Source organism: Cherax quadricarinatus, chromosome 12 (genome assembly GCF_038502225.1).
Source record: "Cherax quadricarinatus isolate ZL_2023a chromosome 12, ASM3850222v1, whole genome shotgun sequence".
Classification (NCBI taxonomy): Eukaryota; Metazoa; Arthropoda; class Malacostraca; order Decapoda; family Parastacidae; genus Cherax; species Cherax quadricarinatus.
Genome location: NC_091303.1, coordinates 23,914,176 through 23,937,529, shown reverse-complemented (window position 1 = coordinate 23,937,529; position 23,354 = coordinate 23,914,176). Strand labels below are relative to the sequence as shown.

Genomic DNA, 23,354 nt, shown 5'->3' with positions numbered 1-23,354 from the left:
GTCCCTCGTGAATCCATGTTGAGTATTATCGTTCAAATTATGCTTGACCCTTGTAGGTTCAGCGCTTTTTTTATTATAATAATAATAATTATGCTTATCAAGATAGCTTTTTATAATATCAGCTATAACTGACTCTCAGTAATTGCCTACAATTGAGGTAAGGCTTATTAGGCGGTAATTTGACGGTAATGTCTTATTCCCTGTTTCAAAAATAGTAATTGCATTGGCCATCTTTCACATCTCATACACTACACCTGTTTGAAGAGATATATTAAAAAGTTAGTTAATGCTTCACAAAGTTTCATTTTGCATTCCTTAAGAACACTTGAAAAAAGTTCATCAGAGCTCTATAAACGTCAACGTCAACCTGGGCAGCAGCCACATCACAGACTCCGTAACACGACCCAACACGTTTTGCTTCCCACAGGCACTGTATGACCCCCTCCCCTGCGGGTTTACCGCTTCCCCATGGAGGCAATGATAATAATAATCAAGTTCTGTTTTAAGTTTATTTTTGTAACATTCTCGAGAGATATAATTTATTTTTTTATGATTTATTCAGACCACAAATATTTCAATAATTTATTAAGACCCTTAGAATTATATTTAAAATTTATGTAATTTTTTTTGAAGAATATCCATAAATATTCCAAGAATATCAATGAATATTTCAGAAATGTCGATAAATATTCCAGGAATATTCCTGGAATATTTTAAAAAAATTCCAGGAACATCAATGAAGATTTTAGAAATATCGACAAATATTTCAGGAATATTAATGAGTATTCCTGGAATATCATTAAATATTACCGGAATATCAATAAATATTCTGGGAATAACAATAAAAATTTCTGGAATATAAATAAATATTGCAATATCAATAAATATTCGAGGAATGTCCATAAATATTCCTGGAACTTCGGACATAATGCGGAAGTTATTGAATTGTTTTAGTAACTTCTGCAAATATTCCAAGTTTCTTAGAGCATTCAGAATATTCCAATAGGTAAAAAAAAAAACTAGGAATATTCCAAAGTAGCTAGAAATATTCTAAGAATCTCAAGATATATTCAAAGAACCTTGGGAAATACTCCAGAGTTTCTAAGACAATTTTTATTAATTACAATTTCAAAGTATCAAAGTTAGAAGTGAGGGAGGACCAGGAACTAGAGTGTCAGTGGCCGTACCAGCATCGTACCAGCATCGCTCATCTTACTCTAGTACACTTACGGTTATTGTCATTTAGTCTGGCTGTGGAATATCTTGTCTGACGGTACAACATGTCTGGTGAGAGACACTTGTCAATGCTCTCTCACGTAGCAGTCTGATGTTGAAAGGGAATATTTACATTAAGTTTCAGATTCATTGACGTCCTTCTACTGTGGTACTACCTACCACCGCCACCATCATCATAATCACCACCACTGACACTGCTATCATCACTGTAACCACCACCGTCCCTACAATCACCACAGTCATCATCACCACCATTGCACTCTTGACGTCGTCCACCACCAACACTACAACTACCACTACCACCATTTACCAGTATCAATACGATGTCGTCCTGGATATGAACCAGTTTATCTTAAAACAACAAACACAATAGTTAAAATAACATTAATATTATTTTATTATTGCACCAATGTGATCTCTCATGAAGGAACGGTGAGGGTAGTGTTTTGTTCGTCAGCAGTAAGGTCAGCGTCTCCTAATTAAATGATTAAAATTGAAGGTGGATATAGAGAGTAAAACGAAAAGGCAGAAGTGTGGGAGAAGGAGGAGGAAGAAAGGAGAAAATTTTCAAGAACGGAATAGGAGAGGGAATGATATTAGAATTTCTTGTAGACAGAATAGAGTGTAAAGATTCCATGGTTGAGGGTTGTTAGTTAGGTGACGCCCAGTTCAGCATTCGCTGGTCTTCTCCAACTTAGCCTGATATCCCGTATTAAAAAATAATAAAAGATCTCTACACAATAGTGGTCTAAGATGTGTTATTGTTTAGAAAGAATGAAGAAAGCAGAAACTGTCTAGATTCTTCTATAACAGTGAGTGTTTTGAGGGAAAATAAGACCTCAGAGGTGTAGCACTGAATCTCTGAGGTTACAGAGAGTTGCAGAGTGGAGACATAACAATATATAATACTGATATTCATAGCTACTGCAAGTCCACACGACGTCTTACAATTACTCTGTAAAAAAAAAAAAAGAGATTTACAGGACGTAAACATTTTGTGTTAAAACTCTACCTGGGTTTTTACAAAATATAAAATATAAAAATTCGAGGTAAACAAATTCATCTGAGACTTCTCTGATCTGATCAATATTGAACAATATTATCGCCAAGAAATATTAATTTTCCTACAAAATATCATAACATATACGAAGTTATAGGTCAGTCTGGCCTACCTGAAACACACATTAATTTACGTTAATAAGCAGTTAGGTTTATGTACACAGACTTATTACACCTCAACAAACTTATAAACAATAACAAAAAAGGTAAAAAGAGAAAAACAGATTATAAGGGAATTAGTCTCAAATTTCTTCGTGGAAACACTTGAAGGAGACCTTGACGCTGCTCAAGCCTTCTTGCAGAACAACAATAATAATAATTATAATGGTCGAAGTGCGTTACATTGAGTATTTGATCGAGTCGTAATAGTTGGGTGGAGCCGGGGTGGGCGTGGGCGTGGCTTGGTGGTGAGGGAGGAGGTGAGTGGGCGAGGGGCAGAGACTGCCATTGATGGCACCCTGCGTGGGCGTGATAGACCCGCCTCCACCCATGGTGGTGGGCGGAGTCCACAGTCGCTTGTCGTAGCTGGGTGCCACCACCGCTGACGTCATCTGTTGTTGTTGCTGCTGCTGCTGTTGGTGTAGCTGTTGTTGCTGTTGGTGCTGTTGTGGCTGCTGATGCTGCTGATGCTGCTGCTGCTGGTGTTGCTGCTGCTGCTGATGCCCCATGCCTCGCATACCTGCAGACACAACACCAGAGTCAATACATCGTCTTCACATCGCGTCCAAATTGCATATTACCCAACAATAGTGAAGGAAACTCACTCCTTCCAGAACAGATCTTCATTTGCTCAACTTTCGTTTGTTAAAGTTCAACATAGAGCGACACCTGACGCAATAAAGTTCTACACAGAGCATAACATGACATGACAAAGCTCTACATAAATTAAATGACATAAAAAAGTTTTACACAGGGCAAAATGTTCTCCCAATAAAAGACTTCTACAAAAACTAACTGATATTATGTACACTATTAGTATTCTCACCATGACAAAAGTTAAACTTTTTGTATTCTCATCCCTATAGAGCCCTTGTGGCTTAGCGCTTTTTTTTTATTATAATAATGTATTCTCATCCACATTAGCTGTCCAGAGTTCATAGATGAGGAAATTTTGAAGATTTATGAAATAGCGAATAATTTAAAATACCAAATAACAATTAACTGACAAATCTATTAAAACTTCTAGAAATACATTTTAAAATTTGAAAAAAAAGAAAGAATAAAAAGAAAGATATTCTACCTTTCCATGAAAACTTTCTTGATATAAATTTTCAACTTAGAAATTGTAAAAATCAAATATATATTTAAAAATCTTGATAGAGTAAGAAAACATTTGATTAAGAATTCCTCCCAAAATGCTGATGGCTGTGCCTATAAGATTCCCTGTAAAAAATACAATTAAGTTTATTATGGACAGACTGAAAAAAACATCTTGAGCTAAGATTACAACATAAATATAATCTCTCAATTGATTTTCAAAAGGTCGAGAAAACTGTGTGAAACAGGTCTATGGTTGAGAAAAATATAATAGAATTTTTTCATAGAAAATAGTTTTGATTTCAGTATGAATATTAGTTCAGAGTTATATAAATTAGATTCAATTATCATTGATAAAATTTGTCATGAATTTTAACTGTGCCTGAAATTTCACTTACACACACATACACACATACACACACACACACACACATACACACACACACACACACACACACACACACACACACACACACACACACACACACACACACACACATACACACACACACACACACACACACACACACACATACACACCCACATACACACACATACACACACACACACACACATACACACACACACACACATACACACACACACACACACACACATACACACATACACACACACACATACACACACACACACACACACACACACACACACACACACACACACATACACACACACACATACACACACACACACACACACACACATACACACATACACACACACACACAACAAAAGCTGGACAGGCTGCAGACCTGGTCCAGCAATTGGCTCCTGGAGTTCAATCCCACCAAGTGCAAAGTCATGAAGATTGGGGAAGGGCAAAGAAGACCGCAGACGGAGTACAGTCTAGGGGACCAGAGACTACAAACCTCACTCAAGGAAAAAGATCTTGGGGTGAGTATAACACCAAGCACATCTCCTGAAGCGCACATCAACCAAATAACTGCTGCAGCATATGGGCGCCTGGCAAACCTCAGAACAGCATTCGGACATCTTAATAAGGAATCGTTCAGGACCCTGTACACCGTGTACGTTAGGCCCATATTGGAGTGCGCGGCACCAGTTTGGAACCCACACCTAGCCAAGCATGTAAAAAAACTAGAGAAAGTGCAAAGGTTTGCAACAAGACTAGTCCCAGAGCTAAGAGGTATGTCCTACGAGGAGACGTTAAGGGAAATCAACCTGACGACACTGGAGGACAGGAGAGATAGGGGGGACATGATAACGACTTACAAAATACTGAGAGGAATTGACAAGGTGGACAAAGACAGGATGTTCCAGAGATTGGACACAGCAACAAGGGGACACAGTTGGAAGTTGAAGACACAGATGAATCACAGGGGTGTTAGGAAGTATTTCTTCAGCCACAGAGTAGTCAGGAAGTGGAATAGTTTGGGAAGCGATGTAGTGGAGGCAGGATCCATACATAGCTTTAAGCAGAGGTACGATAAAGCTCATGGTTCAGGGAGAGTGACCTAGTAGCGACCAGTGATGAGGCGGGGCCAGGAGCTTGGACTCGACCCCTGCAACCTCAACTAGGTGAGTACACACACACACACACACACACACACACACACACACACACACACACACACACACACACACACACACACATACACACACACACACACACACACACTTGAGAATGGAAAAGGACTCAGGAAAATAAAGAGATTAGTCGACGAGCCTGAAACGAGTATGCACAGATAAGGAGGGAGGCGCAACGACAGTATGAAAATGACATAGCATCGAAAGTCAAGTCTGACCCGAAACTGCTTTACAGCCACATCAGGAGGAAGACAACAGTCAAGGACCAGGTAATCAGGCTGAGGAAAGAAGGTGGGGAGCTCACAAGAAATGACCAAGAAGTATGTGAGGAGCTGAACATAAGATTTCAGAAAGTATTTACAGTGGAGGCTGAAGGGACACTGGGAAGACAAAACAGAGGGGTACACCAACATGGAATATGCCAACAAAGGTTGGATGAATAACACACAACTGAGGAGGAGGTGGAGAAGCTCCTAAGTGACCTTGATACCTCAAAGGCGGTGTCCAGACAACATCTCTCCGTGGGTCCTTGGAGAGAGAGCAGAGACACTACGTGTGTCACTAACCAAAATCTTCAACACTTCCCTTGAAACTGGGCAACTACCTGAAGTATGGAAGAAGGCAAATGTAGTCCCCATCCTTAAGAAAGGAGACAGAAATGAAGCACTAAATTATAGATCAGTGTCACTGACATGTATAGTATGCAAAGCCATGGAGAAGATTATCAGGAGGAGAGTGGTGGCGCACCTGGAGAGGAACAAGGCTATAAACGACAGCCAGCAAGAATTCATGGAAGGCAAATCCTGTGTCACAAACCTACTAGAGTTTTATGACAAGGTAACTGAAGTAAGAAATGAAAGGGAAGAGTGGGTTGATTGCATTTTCTTGGACAGCAAGAAGGTCTTCGACACAGTTCCTCACAAGAGATTAGTAAAGAAGCTAGAGGATCAGGCACATATAACAGGAAGGGCACTGCAATGGATTAGAGAATACATAACAGGGAGGCAATAGCGAATCATGGTCCATGGTGAGGTATCACAGTAAGCGCCTGTGACGAGCAGGGTCCCACATGGGTCAGTCTTGGGACCAGTGCTATTCTTGGTATATGTGAACGACATGACGGAAGGGATAGACTCAGAAGTGTCCCTGTTTGCAGATTATGTGGAATTAATGAGGAGAATTAAATCAGATGCGGCCCAGACGGGTCTACAAAGAGACCTGGACAGGCTGGATGCGTGGTCCAGCAACTGGCTCCTAGAATTTAACCCCGCCAAACGCAAAGTCATAAAGATCGGAGAAGGGCAAAGAAGACCGCAGACAGAGTATATGCTAGGAGGCCAAAGACTGCAAACCTCACTTAAGGAGAAAGATCTAGGAGTGAGTATAATACTGAGTACATCGCCAGAAGCACACATTAACCAGATAACTGCTGCGGCATATGGGCGTCTGGCAAACCTGAGAATAGCATTCCGGTACCTCAGTAAGGAATCGTTCAAGACTTTATACACTATGTACGTCAGGCCCATACTGGAGTACGCAGCACCAGTTTGGAACCCACACCTGGTCAAACACGTCAAGAAATTAGAGAAAGTGCAAAGGTTTGCAACAAAGCTGGTTCCAGAGCTAAGGGGAATGCCCTATGAAGAAAGGTTAAGGGAAATCGGTCTGACGACACTGGAGGACATGAAGGTCAGGGGAGACATGATAACGACATACAAAATACTGCGTGGAATAGACAAGGTGGACAGAGACAGGATGTTCCAGAGATAGGACACACATACACACACACGCGCATACACACACACACACACACACACACACACACACACACACACACACACACACACACACACACACACACACACACACACACACAATACTGAGAGGAATCGACAAAGTGGACAGAGACAAAATGTTCCAGAGATGGGACACACCAACAAAGTCACAATTGGAAGTTCAAGATTCAGATGAGTCACAGGGACGTAAGGAAGTATATTTCAGCCATAGAGTTGTCAGAAAGTGGAAAAGTTTTGAAAGTGAGGTAGAGGAGGCATGTACCTTTGACCTTTGATATACCTTTGAAGACTTTCGAGAGTTTCTCTACTCTCTGAGTCCGGTCATGGGCCAGGCTCGTCTGGTGCTTGCGTGGTCAACCAGGCTTTTGCTGCTGGAGGCCCGCTGCCCTTCATATCCATCACAGCCTGGTTGATCTGGCACCTGGTGAGGATACTTGTCCAGTTTCCTCTTGAAGGCTTCTACACTTGTTCCAGCTGTGTTTCTGATATCTTCTGGTAAGATGTTGAATAGTCTATGACCCCGGATGTTGATATAGTGTTCTCTTATTGTCGCTACCGCACTCCTGCTCCTCACTGGGTTTATTTTACACTTCCTCCCATATCTATCACTCCAGTATATTGTTATGGCAGTGTGTATATTTGGGACCAAGCCCTCGAGTACTTTCCAGGTATATATTGTCATGTCTCTCTCTCTCTCCTCCGCTCCGATGAGTTCAACACTTGCAGGCGTTCCCAGTAATTTAGGTGTTTTACAGGCTCAATGTGAGCCGTAAACGATCTCTGTATTTATTCCAGCTCAGATATTTCTCCTGCCCTGAACGGGGCCGTCAGCACTGAGCAATATTCTAAGTGAGGGAGCACTAGCGATTTGAAGTGTCACCAACGGCATTATTTCCCTTGTTTTGAAAGTTCTTAATACCCACCCCGTCATCTTCTTGGCTGTCGTGATCTTTGTCTTGTTATGGTCTTTAAAAGAAAGGTCCGCTGACATAATTATTCCCAGATCCTTTACTTGGTCCTTTCGTTCTATTTGGTGACCCTCTTGAGTTTTGTATATAGTGCTCCTTTTGAGTTCTTCATTCTTCCCATACCTAAGCAGCTGGAACTTATCACCACTGAACGTAATGTTGTTCTCCACTGTCCACTGGAAAACCCTGCTCATGTCTTCCTGTAATTTGTCAGTGTCCTCTACCGTAGTGACTTTCATGCTTATTTTAGTGTCATCTGCAAATGATGATACAAAAGTGTGCCGGGTGTCTTTATTTATGTCTGCTATGAGGATGAGAAACAGCAGAGGTGCCAGGACAGTGCCTTGGGCACTGAGCTTTTGACCTCGCTGATGCTGGATCTTGCCCTGTTCACTACAAATTTTTGTGTTCTGTGTGTTAGGAACCCGAAAATCCATCTGCCTACCTTCCCCGTAATGCCCATGGTCTTCATTTTGTGCGCTGTCACTCCATGATAGCATTTGTCAAACGCCTTTGCAAAATCTGTGTAAATCACATCTACGTTTTGGTCGTCTTCCAATGCCTCCGTAATTCTGTCATCATGATTCAGCAGCTGTGACAGGCATAATCGTTCTGCTCTAAAACCATGCTGGTTCGGGTTATGCTGGTTGTGCTGGTCCATGAAATATGTAATCTGTCGTCTCATCGCTCTTTTGAAGATTTTTATAATGTGCGAGGTTAGAACTACTGGTTTATGCAAAGGAGCTATGTCTGCACTCTTTAAGGCCTCCGGTATTTCACCTAGATCTAAGTTTTTTCTCCAAAGAATACTGAGGGCTCGTGGTAGTGGCACTTTGCACTTCTTTATAAATAGAGCATTCCATGAATCTGGTCCAGGTGCTGAGTGAGTGGGTATGTTTTCCATTTCTTTTTTGATTTCTATGGTATTTGTACTAATGTCCGTTAGTTGGTCTGCGCTGCCTTCTTCTGGATTTTCTACCTTGCTGTCATTTAGTGGGTTACTGAACACTGACTCATACTTTTCCTTTAGGATTTCACTCATTTCCTTTTCATAGTCAGTATACGAATCTCCTCTCAGTAGTGGTCCAATTCTACAGGTAGTTCTTAGCTTGGATTTTGCATACGAATATAAATATTTTGGGTGTCTTGCAATATCCTGTACGGCGCTTTGCTCACTTTGTACTTCTTCTCTTAGGTATGACATCCTAAGTTTTTGCTTTAATTCAGTGATCTCTCGGCTAAGCCTATCTTACCTCTGCTGCAGCATATTTGTTTCTAAGCGATTCAGTAACCCGTTTTCTTCTGTACCATCTCCTACGCTCTCTCTCTATATCTGATCTGGGTTTCCTCAATGGTACGTGCTTCATACATACCTTGTATGATTCTGTATTCAGCTTTTCTAAGCACTAGGGACTTTAGTGAACTCATGGCTGATTCCCAGGATATCTCTGATAGCTTTTGGTTTAGCTTAAATAGCAACGCTCTTCTTGCCGAATAATGCAAGCGAAAATTTATGTATTCAATAATTTCGCAAAAATCATTCTGAACCTAACGAAAAAAAAATATATTGCATTGTGCTTGTTTATTATTAAATTATTGTAAACTTATCTAAAATATATTTAGCTGGATTAGGCTAATTGAAATTGCGCTTGTTATGATAAGGTTAAGTAAGCTTCCTAAGTTTTTTTTTTTGTACAAAATTATTAATTTTTACATTAGCATGAATGAAAAAATATATATCTTTAAACGTATAAGAGGAAATTTTAGAAAGGACTTAATTTTAAATGAGTTCTTGATAACTGACCAATTTTACCGATTCGGCACGACACACACACACACGCACACACACACACACACACACACACACACACACACACACACACACACACACACACACACACACACACATACACAGACACACAGACACACACACACACACACACACACACACACACACACACACACACACACACACACACACACACACACACACACACACACACACACACACACACACACACACACACAAATATATATATATATATATATATATATATATATATATATATATATATATATATATATATACATATACAGACATTTTTTAAATAAATATATAGATATTCTTGGTCATTATAACATACTACTTCTGAAAATCAATTACAAGTAATCATTATAGAATACAAAGTTTTATGTTTATGTTGGTTTTGTGAGAACAAAACGGGAAATCCAGTTGACTTTCCTTATCATTCAGAGGAACTGCATGGATGTATTACATTAAATGGTCATATAAAGATATTTCTCTATATGCAAAATCTGTGTACACTTTTATAGCCAATTAATTTTAAATACAAATTTCTTATATTGTAAGTATTGTAGAAGTCTCTGTATAATGTGTGTATTGAAAGTTATCGTTATATAAATACTGTATGATCTAAATGAAGAACTGAGCTACTGCTGCTGCTGCTACTACTACGACTACAACTATTACTACTACGACTACTATTACTTACTACTACCACCCACCATCGAAAGACATACGGTGGTGTGGACGCCTCTGAGCTAATTTCATTCTACTCCCTGTTTGTGTACTAGCTCAACAAGCAGTATATTATATTATTGTACCTACGGATCAATAACAACACTGCACTAGCCAAGGAGTCGAACCCATGCTGTTTTGGCCCGCCTCAAGGTGAGATAAAACGCATGATGCTTTAGACCACTAGACCACACAATCCTTAACAATGGTGCATCAGCCAAACTAGGTGTTGTGCCCACCATCAAAGGACATACGGTGTTGTTATTGATCAATACCACTTGTTCCGTGGGTACAGTAATATAATATACTGCTTGTTGAGTTAGTACACAAACAGGGAGTAGAATGAAATTAGCTCAGAGGCGTCCTCACCACCGTATGTCCTTCGATGGTGTGTACAACATTTAGCTTCGCTGGATGCACCATTGTTAAGGATTGTGTGGTCTAGTGGTCTAAAGCGTCATGCGTTTCCTCTCATCACGAGGTGGGCCAAAATAGCATGGGTTCGACTCCTAGGCTATTTCAGTGTTGTTATTGACACACACACACACACACACATATATATATATATATATATATATATATATATATATATATATATATATATATATATTTATTATTATTATCACACTGGCCGATTCCCACCAAGGCAGGGTGGCCCGAAAAAGAAAAACTTTCATCATCATTCACTCCATCACTGTCTTGCCAGAAGGGTGCTTTACACTACAGTTTTTAAACTGCAACATTAACACCCCTCCTTCAGAGTGCAGGCACTGTACTTCCCATCTCCAGGACTCAAGTCCGGCCTACCGGTTTCCCTGAACCCCTTCATGAATGTTACTTTGCTCACACTCCAACAGCACGTCAAGTATTAAAAACCTTTTGTCTCCATTCACTCCTATCAAACACGCTCACGCATGCCTGCTGGAAGTCCAAGCCCCTCGTACACAAAACCTCCTTTACCCCCTCCCTCCAACCTTTCCTAGGCCGACCCCTACCCCGCCTTCCTTCCACTACAGACTGATACACTTTTGAAGTCACTCTGTTTCGCTCCATTCTCTCTACATGTCCGAACCACCTATAACCACCTGTAACAATCAATATATATATATATATATATATATATATATATATATATATATATATATATATATATATATATATATATATATATATATATATATATATATATATATATATATATATATATATATATATATATATATATATATATATATATATTGATTGTTACAAGTATATGAAATAGGTGGTAAGTTACTAAATGCTGTAAAGAGTTTTTATGAGGATAGTGAGGCTCAGGTTAGGGTGTGTAGAAGAGAGGGAGACTACTTCCCAGTAAAAGTAGGTCTTAGACAGGAATGTGTAATGTCACCATGGTTGTTTAATATATTTATAGATGGGTTGTAAAAGAAGTAAATACTAGGGTGTTGGGGAGAGGGGTGGGATTAAATTATGGGGAATCAGTACAAACTGGGAATTGACACAGTTACTTTTTGCTGATGATACTGTGCTTATGGGAGATTCAAAAGAAAAATTGCAAAGGTTATTGGATGAGTTTGGGAGTGTGTGTAAAGGTAGAAAGTTGAAAGTGAACATAAAAAAGAGTAAGGTGATGAGGGTATCAAATGATTTAGATAAAGAAAAATTGGATATCAAATTGGGGAGGAGGAGTATGTTAGAAGTGAATGTTTTCAGATATTTGGGAGTTGACGTGTCGGCGGATGGATTTATGAAGGATGAGGTTAATCATAGAACTGATGAATCAAATCAAATCAAAGTTTATTCTCTATAAGGATTACAATGCGGGGTTTACAGATTTTGGTTATTGTGTAGTTTACATGTAATAAAATACTAATTACAGAGGGGGCCACTAGAACACCTAGCAAGGCTAGGCATTTTGGGCAAACTTAGATTAATTCTTAATCCTAAATTATTACAAATTGTGGAGTAAGTTGACCAAATACTAAGTAACTAAATACTAAGTGACTAAATACTAGTTTGTGAGTTTAGCAATGTGAATGCTTTTGTTTTCGCACAATACATAGTTTCTATATTGGAGTATCACAGACAAATTTTTGACTAGTTAGGAATCATTATTTTAAGATTAAGATACGTATTTCTGTGCTTATAGTCAAATGGGTGAGTGAGTGAAAGTGTGAACCACCAGGTGTTTTTTTTGTAGTTAGTTGACGGGGTGAATCAGGGAGATAAGATGTTTTCTAACGGTAGTTTTGAAGGTGATGAATCTCTCTGCAGTTCTAAAGTTTTCAGGTAGGGTGTTCCAGATTTTAGGGCCTTTGACATACATTGAATTTTTGTATAGATTTAGTCGGACACGGGGAATGTCGTAGAGATGTTTGTGTCTGGTGTTATGCTTGTGGGTCCTGTCACAACTATCAAGAAAGCATTTTAGGTCAAGGTTAATATTGGAATTTAAGGTCCTGTATATGTAGATTGCACAGTAGTAAGTGTGGATGTTCTGAACAGGGAGTAAGTTTAGATCTATGAAGAGTGGGGGGGGGGTGTTGCCAGGGATGGGATTTAGTGATTATTCTTACTGCGGCTTTTTGTTGAGTTATTATTGGCTTTAGGTGTATTGCTGCAGTTGATCCCCAAGCACAAATAGCATAGGTGAGGTATGGATAAATGAGTGAATGGTATAGTGTGAGAAGGGCATTTTGCGGCACATAGTATCGTATCTTGGAGAGGATCCCAACTGTTTTGGATAATTTTGTTGAGTTATTATTGGCTTTAGGTGTATTGCTGCAGTTGATCCCCAAGCACAAATAGCATAGGTGAGGTATGGATAAATGAGTGAATGGTATAGTGTGAGAAGGGCATTTTGCGGCACATAGTATCGTATCTTGGAGAGGATCCCAACTGTTTTGGATAATATTTTTGATATGTGTTGGATATGGGCGCTGAAATTCAGGTTGTTGTCGAGGTATAGGCTTAGGAATTTGCCCTCATTATGTCTGGCAATTAGAGTGCTGTCAATCTTAATGTTTAGTTGTGCAGCACCTGCTCAACTACAGATTCTGGCCATATAATAGAGCGGAAAAATAATGTAAGGGACCTGGGAGTAGTAATGTCTGAGGATCTCACTTTCAAGGATCACAACAGTGCCACGATCGCACGTGCAAAGAAATTGATAGGATGGATAATGAGAACGTTCCAAACGAGAGATGCCAAGCCAATGATGATCCTTTTCAAATCAATTGTTCTCTCTAGGCTGGAATACTGCTGTACATTAACATCTCCATTCAAAGAAGGTGAAATTGCAAATCTAGAGAGTGTACAGAGATCCTTTACTGTCAAGCACCTTAACTACTGGGAACACTTGGAAACACTTGACTTGTACTCGTTGGAACGCAGGAGGGAGAGATATATCATAATCTACACTTGGAAAATCCTGGAAGGAATGGTCCCAAATCTGCACACAGAAATCACTCCCTACGAAAGTAAAAGACTGGGCAGGCGATGCAAAATGCCCCCAGTTAAAAGTAGGGGCACCATTGGTACACTAAGGGAAAACACCATAAGTGTCCGGGGCCCAAGACTGTTCAACAGCCTCCCATCAAGCATTAGGGGAATTGCCAATAAACCCCTGGCTGCCTTCAAGAGAGAGCTGGACAGATACCTAAAGTCAGTGCCAGATCAGCCGGGCTGTGGCTCGTACTTTGGACTGCATCCGGCCAGCAGTAGCAGCCTAGTTGATCAGGCCCTGATCTATCAGGAGGCCTGGTCATGGACCGGGCCGCGGGGGCGTTGATCCCCGGAATAACCTCCAGGTAACCTCTAGGTAACCAGCTCTGCTACCAAACATAATATAGTAGGTTTTGTCAGTGTTGAGTGTAAGTTTATTGGCTGTCATCCAAGTTGATATTTTGAGCAGCTCCTCGTTAACAATGGTGTTGAGGGTGACATGATTAGGGTGAGAGATGACATAAGTCGTGTCGTCAGCAAAGAGAATGGGTTTCAGGTGTTGGGATACGTTTGGAAGATCATTGATGTAAATGAGGAAGAGCAGGGTTCCAAGGACACTTCCCTGTGGAACTCCAGTATCAAGTGGCTGTGTTGTTGGTGCTGTGTCTTTAATGGTGAAATACTGATACCTATTAGTAAGGTAAGATTTGAAATAAGCAAGCGCATGGCCTCTTATACCATAATGGTCAAGTTTGTGGAGTAGGATGCCGTGGTCTACTGTGTCAAAAGCTTTTCTTAGGTCAATAAAAATTCCTAGTGGATATTCCTTATTTTCCAATGAAAAAAAGGAAAAAAGGTGAGTGGTGCATTGAGGTATATGTGGAAACAAAAAACGTTATCTATGGAGGCAAAGAAGGGAATGTATGACAGTATAGTAGTACCAACACTCTTATATGGTTGTGAAACTTGGGTTGTAAATGTTACAGCAAGGAGGCGGTTGGAGGCAGTGGAGATGTCCTGTCTAAGGGCAATGTGTGGTGTAAATATTATGCAGAAAATTCGGAGTGTGGAAATTAGGAGAAGGTGTGGAGTTAACAAAAGTATTAGTCAGAGGGCTGAAGAGGGGTTGTTGAGGTGGTTTGGTCATTTAGAGAGAATGGATCAAAGTAGAGTGACTTGGAGAGCGTATAAATCTGAAGGGGAAGAAAGGCGGGGTAGGGGTCGTCCTCGAAAAGGTTGGAGGGATGAGGTAAAGGAGGTTTTGTGGGAGAGGGGCTTGGACTTCCAGCAAGCGTGCATGAGCGTGTTAGATAGGAGTGAATGGAGACGAATGGTATTTGGGACCCGACGATCTGTTGGAGTGTGAGCAGGATAATATTTAGTGAAGGGATTCAGGGAAACCGGTTATTTTTATATAGCCAGACTTGAATACTGGAAATGGGAAGTACAATGTCTGCACTTTAAAAGAGGGGTTTGGGATATTAGCAGTTTGGAGGGATGTGTTGTGTATCTTTATACGTATATGCTTCTAAACTGTTGTACTCTGAGCACCTCTGCAAAAACAATGATTATGTGTGAGTGTGGTGAAAGTGTTGAATGATGATGAAAGCATTTTTCTTTTTGGGGATTTTCTTTCTTTTTGGGTCACCCTGCCTCGGTGGGAGACGGCGGACTTGTTGAAGGAAAAGTATATATATATATATATATATATATATATATATATATATATATATATATATATATATATATATATATATATATATATATATATATATATATATATATATATATATATATATATATATATATATATATATATATATATATATATATTTATATATATATATATATATATATATATATATATATATATATATATATATATATATATATATATATATATATATATATATATATACTTTTCCTTCAACAATATATATATATATATATATATATATATATATATATATATATATATATATATATATATATATATATATATATATATATATATATAGCGGACAGTTTCCTACTACAATTAAGGAATTTCTGACAGGTAAACAGGGTAGGAACCCTTGTTCGTGAACACAACTGTTTAAGACGACCCGCTGGTTCTTCCATAATGAGATGACTATAGCTTCATGACTCACGAAATCGTAACAACACGATTACTACTACCATTACTACTACTATTAGTACTATTATTACTACTGCTACTATTAATACTACTACTACTAGTACTATTACTACTACTTTTACTACTACTATTACTACTACTATTATTACTACTACTACGACGCCAAGGTCACCTGCACTCACTGTCTGCACTTAACAAACTTGCTTTCCATTACTACGAAGCTGGTCCAGTGGTTTACGCACTCGCCTGGAGATTTGGGACTCACTTGCCATGGGTTCAATCCCCATCCGTTTCCTAGTTTAAAGCTTCATAGTAATGGTAAGCAAGTTTGTTAAGTGCAGAGAGTAAGTGCAGTAATAGATATAAATCATTATGTAAATGTGAAATATTAGTCATTACCATTTTCTATCACTGAACTCTACAACTAATATAATGCAGTCTAAATGATCTATTGTTGATTAGGTTATGTAACTCTAATTAATTGCTTTACCTTAGGGAAGGGCTGATCTTCAGGTAATCCCAAAATTGTAATAAGCATATGCATTTTTTTTAGTTTCCTTTAGAAAACCTCGCATTTTATTTTATTTTATTGCATCTGTAATACGTGTGCTTTTATTGTCCCACTCACCTGTGTTAGTGGGACGATAAAAACAATTCAGGTTTTGGATTTACAATATACCAACTGAAGTCACCTCTTCAATACCTCTTCAACTTTTTCACTGGACGTGATAAACCTTGTTATACGTGTACTGTAAAGTTAGCAGCACCGCTTACTTAAAGAAGAAAAACTTTGATTCACTTAAAAGATGGTCTCATGAAGGCTGGTTGTTGCTGCTCATGTTGGTGTCTTCTCAGCCCCTCATACTAAATATGAACCTAAGAGCATAAGAAAGAAGGAACACTGCAACAGGCCTACTGACCCATGCGGAGCAGGTCCATGTCCCCCCCCGGATTAGCCCAATGACCCACCCAGTCTGGTCACCTCCACTCAAGGAAGGAGCACGGCACCAGACCCAGCAGCACAAGCTAGTCAGGTCCAACTCACGCCCACCCTAACCCACTCATGTATTTATCTAACCTATTTTTAAAACTACACAACGTTTTAGCCTGAATAACTGTACTCGGGAGTTTGTTCCACTCATCCACAACTCTATTACCAAACCAGTGCTTTCCTATATCCTTCCTGAATCTGAATTTTTCCAACTTGAAACCATTGCTGCGAGTCCTGTCTTGGCTGGAAATTTTCAGCACGCTATTTACATCCCCTTTATTTATTCCTGTTTTCCATTTATACACCTCAATCATATCCCCCCCTAATTCTACGCCTTTCGAGAGAGTGCAGATTCCGGGCCCTCAGTCTATCCTCATAGGGAAGATTTCTGATAAGCCATCTGTTTTTTTTTATTTCCTATGTGGATTCAGATTTACGGGACTCCTTGTATACTCTCTAGCTGGTTTAGAAAGACACGTAAGCAAACACTATAACATATTTATTAGAAAACGTTTCGGTCCTGGGACCTTGATCACTTCTAACATACAGAGGTAGAAAGACATTATATATATAGGCGGAGAGTGAGATGTGACGCACGTGACCTGAGGAATGTCATAAGAACATAAGAATGGAGGAACACTGTAGAAGGCCTACTGGCCCATGCGAGGCAGGTCCTTACCAAAACAACCTCTGCTTACGTGTCTTTCTAAACCAACTTGTCGGTATTTATTACCAAGGTTTATACCACTCTCTAGCTGAACGGCGAGGTTCGAAGCCATGGCAGGTCAGTCAAATTCTCTATCCACTGTACCATGCAAACCTAATGAGATTCAATCACTTGTTTGTATTTCTATACATACTACGAAGGTTAGCATGGGTCACCACTGTGACCACAAATGCAGGTTCTTACAGACGAATCTCACGACAGCCTGACTGTGGCAAGATCCAGACATTCCGAGATACAGTATATGCTGAGACTAGTTATTATTTATCGATGATGGGGCGCCATTAGTACACTAAGATATCTCACAAACTCGAAAGTTCAGTAAGGATAGTAAATTCTTTGTAAATATAACTTCTCTTTTTCAAGTGGTTGTTGAGCTGGGGAGTTACATAAGCATGTGTTCCGAAACTGCTATGTTTCCCTTCTTGTCACTTCTACACAAGGCTCATTCCAGAGTAAGTGTGCGTGGTGGCACGGTCATGGTGTGTGTCAGTGTGAATGCTGGTGAGTGTGTTTACGTGTCAGGATGGGTGCTGGTGCGTGCCCGTGTAAGTGATGGGACGTGTCACTCTGCTGGTTAGTATTCCTACTACTCTTGTCTTTCTGTTCTCCTCCGGATACTTTACCCTGTCTTCCTAGTCCCCTCCGTCCATACTATGCTCTCTTTTCCTACAGTGTTACGGTTCCCCTGTCGCGTAACACTTGCCAGATGCCCTCTCCTTCTCCTCCACGTTCGTCCCAACCTTTCCCTCACACTCAACCCTCAACCTCACGCAACTCACAAACAAGGTCAGGAAAGCTAGTGCGAAGGCAGGGGTTTGGGTGGAGGCTGAAGCTCAGGTCAAGAAGGGCTAGAGGAGAATGAAGGTCAGGTTACCATAGCTACCAGACGCCCCAGAGTTGACGTGGGCGCGGTAAGAGCAAGGTGGCGACACACACTGACGGCACAGAGCTCAGCTTGAGTTACAGGTCGCTACCTCATAGTCCTACATGACGCTCCCCTCACTAATGATGGATGCTCATTTTGTGGAACCAGTTCAAGGTGTACCTCTCTTGTAAATAAAGTTTCGATGTATTTTTCACTTGATGAAAATGTGATTGTACTTCTGTTGTAAGGAATGTTTAGGTATACTTAGTTTACAACTAAATACAGGAACCATTCGTTGCTGGTTCTTTGGGAAGAGCAAAGCCACTTTGTCGGTGAGCGTCCCACAGGAAAACCCTCACCAACAGACTGAGCAGCAAACCGAACATCAGGAGGATGACACTCGGGCAGGTACAGGTAAGCTAGTGGTCACTGCTGCTGTGAGACGCTCCACTAAACCACCTTCACTTAAGAACATGAGAACATAAGAAAGAAGGAACACTGCAGCAGGCCTACTGGCCCATGCGAGGCTACCTGGAGTCTACCTGGAGGGCATTCCGGGGATCAACGCCCCCGCGGCCCGGTCCACGACCAGGTCTCCCGGTGGATCAGGGCCTGATCAACGAGGCTCTTACTGCTGGTCGCACGCAATCCAACGTACGAACCACAGCCTGGCTGATCCGGCACCGACTTTAGGTCCAGCTCCTTCTTGAAGACAACCAGGGGTTTTCCCGTAATGCCCCTTATTGCTGGTGGGAGGCTGTTGAACAGTCTTGGGCCCCGGACACTTAATGTGTTTTCTCTTAGTGTACCATTGGAGCCCCTACTTTTCACTGGGGGTATGTTGCATCGCCTGCCAAGTCTTTTGCTTTCGTATGGAGTGATTGCTGTGTGCATATTAGGAACCAGTCCCTCCAGAATCTTCCAGGTGTAGATTATGATATATCTCTCTCGCCTGCGCTCTAGGGAGTACAAGTTAAGTGCTTCCAGGCGCTCCCAGTAGTTAAGGTGTTTGATGGAACTTATACGAGCAGTAAAGGTTCTCTGTGCATTCTCTAGTTCTGCAATTTCACCTGCTTTGAATGGGGCGAAACTGCAGGTCGAAGTCTCTTACCGGCTTAAGCCAATGACCCAACCTAGTCAGGTCAGGTCACATTCACCCAAGGAACACGGCAACTGACCTAGTAGTACAAGCTAATCAGGTCTCACTCACACTCACCCACACCCATTCATGTATTTATCTAACCTATTTTTAAAACTACACAACGTTTTAGCCTCTATAACTGTACTCGGGAGTTTGTTCCACTCATCCACAACTCTATTACCAAACCAGTGCTTCCCTATATCCTTCCTGGATCTGAATTTATTCAACTTAAAACCATTGCTTTGAGTCCTGTCTAGGCTAGATATTTTCAGCACGTTATTTACATCCCCTTTATTTATTCCTGTCTTCCATTTATACACCTCAATCATATCCCCCCTAATTCTACGCCTTTCTAGAGAGTGCAGACTCAGGGACACACCCTCTTTACACGCCACCATCATAGCCACGAGTAAACTAGCAATAACGAATATAATCAATCAGTGCATTAATTATCCACTGACTTTGTAATAATGTTAAAGTTTGGTATATTATTGAAGTACTTCCGATAATGTTTATAATAACACTGGAAAGGGAGGGAGTTGAATAACAGTAGAATACTGCAGGTGAATTTGATGATTCTTTTTCCAAGTATTTAAGAAAAGTGTTTTCCTGCCCATAACTGATCGATCTTCTGTGCTAAATAAGCCTGATTTTCAAGTTATAAATAACCTACACCTAGGTAACGCTTAGGTCCGTTCCAGACCATTAACAAGTCACAACCCAGCGAGAAACATGAGAACACGAGAAGACAACTCGGGTTGAGAGAAGCTGAAGTGGTGGTGGTGGTGGAAGTAGTGGTGGGGGTGCTGATGGTGGTGGTGGTGGTGGTGGAAGTAGTGGTGGTGGTGGCGATGGTGGTGGTGGTGGTGGTGGTGGTGGTGGAAGTAGTGGTGGCGGTGGGAGTGGTGGTGGTACTAGTGGTGGTGGTGGTAGTGGTTGTGGTGGTAGTGATGGTAGTGGTAGTGGTGGTGGTAGTAGTAGTAGTAGTAGTAGTAGTAGTAGTAGTAGTAGTAGTAGTAGTAGTAGTAATAATAGTAGCCGTAATAGTAGTAGTAGTAATAGTAGTAGTAGTAGTAGTAATAATAGTAGTAATAATAGTAGTAGTAAACGTAGTAGTAAAAGTAGTAGTAATATTAGTAATAGCAGTAGTAATAATAGTAGTAATAGTAGTAGTAATAGTAGTAGTAGTAGTAACAGTAGTAGTAGTAGTAATAGTAGTAGTAATAGTAGTAGTAGTAGTAATAGTAGCAGTAGTAATAATAGTAGTAATAGTAGTAGTAATAGTAGTAGTAGTAATAGTAGTAGTAGTAGTAGTAGTAATAGTAGTAGTAGTAGTAATAGATTCCTGAAGGCTACTGTTTAATTTGTCAGGCGAGCATTGGTTGAACGATATTCAGCTGATGTTAACCTCTGGCGATATGCCAGGCAGTATTGGTTCTAATATCAATCCTTGCGGAACCTCTGGCGATATGCCAGGCAGTATTGGTTCTAATATCAATCCTTGCGGAACCTCTGGCGATATGCCAGGCAGTATTAGTTCTAATATCAATCCTTGCGGAACCTCTGGCGATATGCCAGGCAGTATTGGTTCTAATATCAATCCTTGCGGAACCTCTGGCGATATGCCAGGCAGTATTGGTTCTAATATCAATCCTTGCGGAATCCCTCTTCTTATTCTTCCTCAGTCCTGCATCTCTTCCTTGATAATGACGTTTTAGCTTGTTTTCTCTCTTTGATCCACCAGGGTCAGTTACCTGTTATTCATTCCAGCACCTAAAGTGTTTGTCTTTGTCTCTTGTAGGCCACAATCTCAAATGCTTTCTTGCAGTAGAAGAAAGTACAATCCACCCATCTCTCTCTCTCTCTCTTCCCTGTCCCGTTTCTGTTACTTTTTTTTTTCTTAATAATTCCAACAGGTGAGTAAGAGAAGATTCGCCACCTTTGAACCCGCTTGGATATTGTTTATAAAACCACTTTCGTCTAAGTGCTCTACCACTCTCATTCTGACTGTCTTCGTTATTACCTTACATGATATGCATGTCATTGATATCATTCTCTAGATCTACGCTTCAGTTCTGTCTCTTTTTATAAATATTGGTAAATACTATTCCAGATCTCTGGTAACAATATAGCAATAGTTCAGACAGTGCTTCTGCTCTCTCTCGCAGAATCCACAGTGACACCCTGTCAGGCCTCATTGCTTTTTGAAGTTTCCAGCGCCGTCATCTGTATGTGTGTGTGTACTCACGTATTGTGGATGCAGGGGGAAATTCATAACTCCTGGCCCAGCCTCTTCACTGGTTGTTACTAGATCCACTCTCTCTCCCTGCTCAAAGAACCTTATCATACACTCATCCGAGTCTTCAACTTCAAATTGTGTCCCCTTGTTGCTGTCTCATCTCTGGAACATTCTGTCTTTGTCTGCCTTGTCAATACCCTCAGATGAGGGCATAAATAGCGACATAAGCAAGTTTGCCGATGACACCAAAATAGGCCGTCGAATTCATTCTGACGAGGACATTAGAGCACTCCAGGAAGATTTGAATAGACTGATGCAGTGGTCGGAGAAATGGCTGATGCAGTTTAATATAGACAAATGCAAAGTTCTAAACATTGGACAGGAAAATAACCATGCCACATATAAACTAAATAATGTAGATCTTAATATTACTGATTGCGAAAAGGGTTTGGGAGTTCTGGTTAGCAGTAATCTAAAATCAAGACAACAGTACATAAATGTTCGCAATAAGTGAAGAGAATCCTTGGCTTCGTATCAAGAAGCAAAAATAATAGGAGTCCTCAGGTTGCTCTTCAACTCTATATATCCTTGGTTAGGCCCCATTTAAATTATGTTGCACAGTTTTGGTCACCGTATTACAGAATGGATATAAATGCACTGGAAAACGTACAAAGGAGGATGACAAAGTTGATCCCATGTATCAGGAATCTTCAATATGAGGATAGACTGAGGGCCCTGAATCTGCACTCTCTAGAAAAGCGTAGAATTAGGGGGGATATCATTGAGGTGTATAAATGGAAAACAGGAATACATAGAGGGGGATGTAAATAGCGTGCTAAAAATATCTAGCCAAAACAGGACTCGCAGCAATGGTTTTAAATTAGAAAAATTCAGATTCGTGAAAGATATAGGAAAGCACTGGTTTGGTAATAGAGTTGTGGATGAGTGGAACAAACTCTCGAGTACCGTCATAGAAGCTAATGTAGTTTTAAAAATGGGTTAGATAAATGCATGAGTGGGTGTGGATGGGTGTGAGTTGGACCTGACTAGCTTGTGCTACTATGTCATATGCCGTGCTCCTTCCTTAAGTGAATGTGACCTGACCTGACTAGGTTAGGGCGTTAGCTTAAGCCGGTAGGAGAATTGAACCTGCCTCGCATGGGCCAGTAGGCCTGCTGCAGTGTTCTTCTTTCTTAAGTTCTTATGTTTATGTTCTTATTTTATATGTCGTTATCATGGCTCTCTCTCTCTCCCTCTCTCTCTCTCTCTCTCTCTCCTGTCCTCCATCCAGTGTCACCAGGCCGACTTCCCCTAACCTTTCTTCGTAGGACAATCCCTTTAGCTCTGGGACTAGTCTCGTTGCAAACTTTTGCACTTTCTCTAATT

General features: G+C 40.5%; 1 protein-coding gene across 1 annotated transcript in view; it reads right to left on the bottom strand.

The window, feature by feature from the left end:
• Nucleotides 1-2,331: 2,331 nt before the first annotated feature.
• Nucleotides 2,332-23,354, bottom strand: part of LOC128686611 (forkhead box protein F1-like) — a 572,771-nt gene continuing 551,748 nt past the window's right edge. The window contains exon 4 of the mRNA XM_053773559.2: nucleotides 2,332-2,974. Coding sequence (XP_053629534.2) covers nucleotides 2,634-2,974 — 341 coding nt within the window. The 3' untranslated portion in view covers nucleotides 2,332-2,633. The remainder of the gene's footprint in view (nucleotides 2,975-23,354) is intronic.